Below are 7,543 nucleotides of genomic sequence, written 5' to 3'. Positions count from 1 at the left end.
ATATATATATATATATGATATCTTTCTTATATGTCAGAACATTATCGTTTATACACACACATACACACACACACACATTAAGATATATTTTATATTGAGTACAATGTTAATAATTTATTCTTTATTTAGTGTAAATAAGTTCTATATAGAATGAAAGTTCATGTTTTATACAATAGCATAGTTTATATATAATGCGATAGTTAATCCGTTTTCACTCTTTTTAGTTTTTACGTTTTTACTTTGATTTTAAATAATCTCATCTCTTTTCATCGAATTCTAAAAATATAAAATTTCCTTTAAAGATAACTGCATAATTCAACGATAAATAAATAAATAGACATCTATTTCTAGATGTTCGTTAAAAATGGGCTATATGAGAAATAGTAATCGAAAATAATCGTCCATATCCATATTCAGAATATGTTCTGCGTTGAAAAATGTTTATCCTTGTTAGACTTCCAGCGATAAGGAAGGAGAAAAAAACTTTTTCCTTCTACGGAAAAATATATAACTTCTTTCCTCTTTCGCTGTATGACGAAGATAAACATAATTTCTTCGTTTGAAATCTGGGGTACGGAATTTCTCTGCGCGGACCGTATATTTTGACCCTAGATCCAGTCAATTTTTTTTATGTCCATTTTTCTGTACTTATTACTGTTTTCAAATGAAAAAACTATTTTCGTTAAACTATAAAAATTATATTAAAGCTGAGTAGTATCAGAATGATATGATAATATTTTTGAACGATAATTTTGTTTATATTTAATATTTCTCATTTTTAATATTATTTTATGTATGTATAATGTTCTTTTGGAACTATCGTTTCCAATGTATAAGAGATTTCTGAGCTAATAGTACAATGACTTTTAATGATGTATTAATAATAATTCTTTCATATTTTTTTTTTAAATTATTGACGATCAATGTTAAAGAATTTACGAAATCTAGCATATCGTATCTTATATGATATATTTCTGTAAAGTTTGTATAATTTTTTACGATCTCGTACATCTGAATGAAATATCTCTAAGAGAATTAACAAAAAGAGAAAAAAAAAAAAAAACGTTGTCTAAACGTTTTTAAATTTTTCGTGACTCGTTTATCTTTAAGTTTTATTTCTTATTATTTATCGATTTTAAAATTTTCATTTAATATTTTCTAACAATAGAATTATGATTTATGTGCAAACGCAAAATATTTTATTAATGTTTTTCTTTTTTTTTATTATAAATATAATGATATTATAATATAATGATATTAATTTTGAATTATAGTCATTTGTTTGATGTAAAAAAAATCGATCTAATTAATATTTTTTATAAACTAAAATAAATTAGAATTATATAGAACGATAAATATAATATATTAAAAGCATAGATATTAAATGCTGCATATCTCTTATTCTCATTATTCATGATTTTCAAAATAGTTATTTTCAAAAGTTATCTTACTTTTAGCTCAAAAATCTTTTCATTTAAGTGATGTAGTACAATATTTTATTTCTGTAATTTACTCAAAAGTATAGGGTACAAGAAAATCATGTAGATCATTTTTTTTTTGTTTTCAAATTTTGATATATATATTTTTTGTTATTTATATGATTAATTTTACATAAAATATAGAGAGTTTATAATTAATATGATTGAATATGCGAACTCAACGAAAGAGAAGTTTAACTTTAATGAATTTGTAAATAATATATAACTACGAAATGAAAAAGAAAGAATTCCGATCGATTGATTTTAATTGTTTAAATAGTAAGTTGATTGGTTCTAGGATCGAATGAGATGTTATTATTAAATTAGTTAGAATTCTGAATTCTGAGAGGAGAAATAACGTTATACACCCTGGAAGCCGGAAAAAAAAAGTTATCGGCGATAAGCGGAGCCTTAGCGGAGCCTATTGTGTTATATAGAGAAGACGAAAGCCAAGCAGAATCATTTAATTTCGAATCGTTTCTTACTTACGCTAAGCATAGAAAGAATTCGATAATGATAAATTTGTCATAACTCGTTGTATATGTCCACATATAAAATAAAAATGTGGATATTTACAATGATTTCAGAATACATACGTGCATATATAAATATATAAATATATAAATAGTTTTATTATATTGCAAAGTGAAATAATACAATATTTAGCTACTGTATATAATGTAAAAGAAAAGCTGGTCTTGTAAGATACGGATTAAGGTGTTTTAATGTGCACATAGCCGCGTCATTGTCAATAATCATATTATTACGATTAATAATAATTACAGTTTTTTAAAAAAATGAAGATTATTGAATTCCATTTTATTTACTCCTCAATTTTTTTTTTATAAATATACAGAGAATTTTAAAAATTCAATTTAAAATATCCGGTTATATGAATTTATTTTTTTCTTCCAGAGGGCGCTAATGAAAGATTTTAAATTCTTTAGTTGAAAGATCATTATTTTATCTTGTTAATATTTGTAACAAAACAAGAATTTTACAAAAAATTAAAGAATTTATTTAATTCTTACTTATAATAAAATGAAACCTACTCTTGTAGCAGATGAAATGTTTCCAGAAGGAGCTGGATCTTATATCGAATTAGAAGAGGTACATTTCAATTTTAAAGGTTATGTTTTCTTTGCTGAATTATAATTTTTATTAGTAATTAATAAATTAAATTTGTTTTAATTATATATTGATAAAACTATAAATTTATTAAAAATATTTTAGGTTGGAGGTAGTCGCTTATTAGTTGATCTAACTGCAAGTGAGAAAGCAGTGCATGCGGATTTTTTCAATGGTAAATAAAAATTATATTCTATCATAATTTATTATTAATATAGTTATAAATAATCTTTTCTTTCAGATTTTGATGACTTATATGACGATGATGATCTCGAATAAATTATGATTTTTGTAATAAAAATAGTTATGTTAAAATTAAAATAAAAAAAAAATTTTTTAAATGTGAAAATATATTAAATTCTATAAATATTAAATTTAATATTTTATATATAAAAATTGTAATAATATATTTGTTTTTATAAGTAGGATAAATTGATTCTTCATAAAATTTATTCATATTATTCCCTCATTTTTTCTTTAGTTCAATTTAATGAAGACTGATATATTATTACTAATCATTATTAATATTAGTTATAAAATGTTTTTAAATATAAATCTGAAACTGACTTTTTTCTAATTTCATTAAAAATTTCATATATATATATATATATATACATATATATAAAATTATAATGTTATAACAATATAAACATAAAAATTAAAATGAAAATAATACTTCTTTTAATATTATATTTTTATAAATTATATTTTACTATCACAATATATAATCAGAGTTTGTGAAACAAGCAAAAATTTCTATTAAATAGAAAAGCAATTAACACATAAAGGTAGAGAAAATTGATATACACAGTGCAATAACATTATTACAATTTATTATTTTTAGTTCGAAATTGAATCAGACGTGCGCCCGTATCCAGAATACCATCACGGCATATTAGTTCGGGCGATATTAATTATAAACGTGCCATAAGAAAATGAGTACTGGTCATAATGTCTCGTACACATTAATATCGATATCATTGTCAAGATTATAATTTACAATACATAGATGCTAATCATATAAACCTGTTAAGATGATGCACAATTAAAATAGCACCCCGGGTTTCAGTCGCGCCGCATAATCATGGATCCTGTCGATCGTCGTGCACGAAAATCTCCTTTTTCAGACGAGACGTTCTGAAACTTTTTGAGTTTTATTCTTACACGATTTATTTCTTGCTTTTTTGTTTCTCCTTGGCCCCAATCGACATTTAATTCACTTTTTGACCATTCTCATTTTTTCATTAACAGACTTTTATTAACGGTGATAACGAGATTTCATATTTAAGAGATCCCCAATTACCGTTATTCGTTCGCATCTTGATTGCGCATAAAAATGACGTTTTTGAGAGCGATATCGATGACGACCATATCGAATACGCTGCTAACAATGACGAGTATCCTATAAAATATAAATATTATGATATTTATACAATAAAGATTTCTTTATGATTTTTTTATAATATGTATTTAATAAATTATTTACCCTGAGTCCAGCCCCGAGAAAATCGTTCGGAGTGCTAGTTAACTTCGAGATCACTATCGGCTTGGTCATCTTGATCGCTTTCTTCTTCTTCATCTTCTTCCTCGGAATAATACTGCGAGGGTGGCGATAAAACATCTTCTGAAAGTGAAGTATGAGAAGATGAAGGAGGTCGAGAACCTTCCAATTTTGTGTCCAGATCTTCCATTGAGGTACTTGGTCCAGGAATGGTCACTGGTATAAATTTTTCCAAATCACCAGATGCTAATTCTAAAAAGAAATATAAAACAAAATTTATATAGTGATTTAGAAAACTCTTTAATTATAAATAATACATACGTTCCACATATTTTTCCAGAGATTTTGGAACCATTAATTTGGCCTTACGCAAATTTTCTTCAGTGCATTCTCCTTTTTCTAAACCTATTTAAATATTACTTTTTTTAATCAATAAGATTAATAGATATAATTCAATTAAATATTTAAAAATATTAAAATTATATACCGAAAGCTAAACCCATTTGCTTTAAAACTTCAATGTCGTCGTGAATTTCAAACTTATCGTTAAAATTGAACAGGTACTCGGTTCTGTAATAAGTATATTATCAATTGAAATACAATAAATATTAATAACAATAATTATTATTTTTTTAAATTACTTGTCATTTGAAATGCTGCAATCTATGACAGTCTTTTTGCTAGTATTCACAATCAGGAATGGCAGCTGAATGGCAGAATTTGGTTTTGGTGGGCCACGCAGACTTTCATTGGCACGATTACGTTCCACTAAATTTTTAAAAGAGATATGCGAGAGAATCAATTGATGTAATTGTTGTGTTTTCATTTTAATTCTCTCGATTTTCTTTTTTTTATCTTTTTCAAGTGCCAAACATTCCTGAAGAGAATTAGTTGGTAGACCTAACCACCTGATTTCTTTCTTTTCTTTTGAAATAATATTCATTGCCATTAAAACATTCAAAGCATCATAAACACGTCTTCTAATATTTTTCTGATCGTATTGCTAAACAAAATATTACATATATTAGTTAGTTCTTTATTTTTTTATAATATAATATAAATAAAAAGAAATAAGAAAAATACCTGATCTGTTAACGAATTTATATGAGCAGGATTAGTAAATTCTCCAACAAGTTCATCCGCAACTTCATTGTACGACGTCGTTCCCTTTTTTTTGACCTTTTCACAAACTTTCATTGAAAAATGACGTAATCCTTTACCTACTTTTTCTGTTTTTCTTCGCTTACTGTTAAAAAGATAAATATATTATAAAAAATCAATATTTCAAAAATATTTAATTTTTTTGAATTAAATCTTATTTATTCAAATAATTAAAAAAAAAGTTATCTGTATATATTATGCATATATTATCTGCATATAATTATAAATCTATAAATTAAAGAAAATATTAATCATATGAATAAAAAAAATATTTTATATATCCTTACTCTGGTACAAAATCACCACCCTCAACATCTTGTCTTTTTCTAGAACCACTATGATCCAATATCGGACTGATATATGTTTTTCCACTTGCATCTTTCACAATTTGTTGATTAGCAGATTGTTGTTGTTGTTGCTGCTGAGATACTATTGCCTGCTTTATATCACTCTACATAAAAGAATAAAAATTATTTATTTATATATTTTTAAAGTTCTTAAGTTTTAAAAAGTTTATTCTTAAATTTCGATTATCTTTTAAAAATATTCAAGAGATAATCATTTAAATAAAGCATACCATTTGTGCAGATGTTAATTGTATAGTCTTGGTCAGTACAGGTTCACCAGCCTTGGTTGTTGCCAATTTTGTATTCTGTAATGGTATTGTAACTAACCCTAAAATAATTATAAAACATTGTATTATTTTTTATTTTAAAATTAAATGATATATGAGAAAATTTAAAAAAAATATTTGTTTTATCATAAAAAATATATAAAAGAATATATAAAATAGAAATAAATAAAAATAATAAATAAATGAAAATAATTATTGAATAACTTACTTTGACCTGGAGTTGAAGGACTTTGCAGACTGATAGTTCTAAGAACTTGTGCGTTAGATGACAAAACCTAAATCAAAAAAACATATTATTGAATTTAATAGTAAAATAAATAATTAAATTATCATTATAAAAGATTGTAATCAAAAGAGGTTCAAATAATAGGTTAAAATTCTTATAAACATATTATACCTGAGATTCTTGGCTCGGAGTCTTAAAGACTTTAAGGCCACCTGCATTTGTTGTACTGACGATACCGCCCAATGCTTTATTAGCTGTACTCTGTACTACTTTTATTACTTGTGGATGACCTAAAAAAAATATTAAGTTTTATAGTATTGTTTTAATAATTTAATAAACAAATATATCATATATTTATTTTAATATTTTAATTTTTTTATAAATTCAATAAAAAAATAAGATTTTTTAATATAGATAATAAATTCCACAAATTTATAATACAAAGACAATATAACATCAATAACAACTTATAAAAAATTTAGATATTTGTTAAATTTAAACATTAAATGTCAATATACTATATAATAAAATATTTCAAAGTATTTATTTTAATTAAATTATTTTAAATTAAATAAATAAGTAAACAAAATTTTTGTTTCAATAAAAGTATTAGAAAATAAAAGTGATTTTTTTGTATAAGCAATGAAACAAGTAAATATATACATTTTTTAACAATTTAAGATAAAATAACTTTAAAACAAATTATTTTTATTTACCTAATAATAGAAAAGAAAATAAAAACATTTTTCCACACATTTAATGCAAATAGCTTATAAAGAAATAGAGCATAGGATTAACATGAATATTAAAAAAAAAGAGCCAACACGGACTCATAATTAATAAGAGTTAAACAAAAAATAATAGAAACATAAGCATGAATCCAGGAACAAGACAACAATATTAAAACTGAGTGATCTTAAGGAAAATGAAAGAAAATTAAGACATTATCATCGAAGTAAGGCATGCTGATAATTGGCGCGCACTCGGCATACTCACCGTTCGCGTCATGTATGAGAAAGTTCATCGTTTTGTTTTGTTGCGTCATCCTCGAGGTTAGAATTCCGTCCCGGCGTCACCGACGATCACGACGATCGACCGAATGCCGAGTGAAAATAAAAAGATCATAGGTACACTCGCTAATCTTGGCTCGGTCTATCACCAAAATGGCGACTATGATATAGAACCATTTGAGAACAGAATTTAACGATATACCGACCAAAAAACGTCTTATTACACACACAAAAGTAAAATTCAGCCGTTTTTTTATCGTACTAATATAACCATTTTAAGAAAACGTTCATTTACTTGCAAAAATATCACACGAAAATCTAGCTTCCGCGTGCACAGTACAGAATAGAGACGAGCTTGGCGGCACGACAAAGTTAAACAGCTGATTGGTTACCTTCTCAGTCACG

The 7,543-nt window shown here is 25.1% G+C and overlaps 2 protein-coding genes across 2 annotated transcripts; one reads left to right on the top strand and one right to left on the bottom strand.

Annotated features, from left to right (window-relative positions):
* The first annotated feature begins 2,426 nt into the window (after positions 1–2,426).
* LOC122715874 (COP9 signalosome complex subunit 9) lies at positions 2,427–2,919 on the top strand. The gene is made up of 3 exons (XM_043938411.1): positions 2,427–2,588; positions 2,712–2,781; positions 2,848–2,919. Exons 1-3 carry the CDS (start codon positions 2,520–2,522, stop codon positions 2,883–2,885), a joined length of 177 nt encoding a protein of 58 aa, XP_043794346.1. The 5' UTR covers positions 2,427–2,519; the 3' UTR covers positions 2,886–2,919.
* Positions 2,920–3,422: 503 nt separating this feature from the next.
* On the bottom strand, positions 3,423–7,493 carry LOC122715762 (transcription factor Dp-1). The gene is made up of 11 exons (XM_043938197.1): positions 7,125–7,493; positions 6,300–6,418; positions 6,111–6,177; positions 5,846–5,943; positions 5,556–5,719; positions 5,191–5,353; positions 4,749–5,110; positions 4,595–4,677; positions 4,429–4,512; positions 4,093–4,359; positions 3,423–4,008 (listed from the first exon to the last, which is right to left on the bottom strand). Exons 1-10 carry the CDS (start codon positions 7,171–7,173, stop codon positions 4,127–4,129), a joined length of 1,422 nt encoding a protein of 473 aa, XP_043794132.1. The 5' UTR covers positions 7,174–7,493; the 3' UTR covers positions 3,423–4,008; positions 4,093–4,126.
* Between the last annotated feature and the right edge of the window lie 50 nt (positions 7,494–7,543).

This window comes from Apis laboriosa, unplaced genomic scaffold (genome assembly GCF_014066325.1).
Source record: "Apis laboriosa isolate Shangri-la unplaced genomic scaffold, ASM1406632v1 scaffold40_cov151, whole genome shotgun sequence".
Classification (NCBI taxonomy): Eukaryota; Metazoa; Arthropoda; class Insecta; order Hymenoptera; family Apidae; genus Apis; species Apis laboriosa.
This window is presented reverse-complemented; position numbering and strand designations above follow the sequence as displayed.

Excerpts from the sequence above, each read along its gene's own strand:
- LOC122715874 (XM_043938411.1), top strand. The coding sequence starts at position 2,520 with ATGAAACCTACTCTTGTAGCAGATGAAATGTTTCCAGAAGGAGCTGGA. Across the intron at positions 2,589-2,711 it reads CTTATATCGAATTAGAAGAG|GTTGGAGGTAGTCGCTTATT; the intron begins GTACATTTCAAT and ends AAAATATTTTAG. Across the intron at positions 2,782-2,847 it reads GCATGCGGATTTTTTCAATG|ATTTTGATGACTTATATGAC; the intron begins GTAAATAAAAAT and ends CTTTTCTTTCAG.
- LOC122715762 (XM_043938197.1), bottom strand. The coding sequence starts at position 7,173 with ATGACGCAACAAAACAAAACGATGAACTTTCTCATACATGACGCGAAC. Across the intron at positions 6,419-7,124 it reads TCTCATACATGACGCGAACG|GTCATCCACAAGTAATAAAA; the intron begins GTGAGTATGCCG and ends TATTTTTTTTAG. Across the intron at positions 4,513-4,594 it reads GCAAATGGGTTTAGCTTTCG|GTTTAGAAAAAGGAGAATGC; the intron begins GTATATAATTTT and ends ATATTTAAATAG.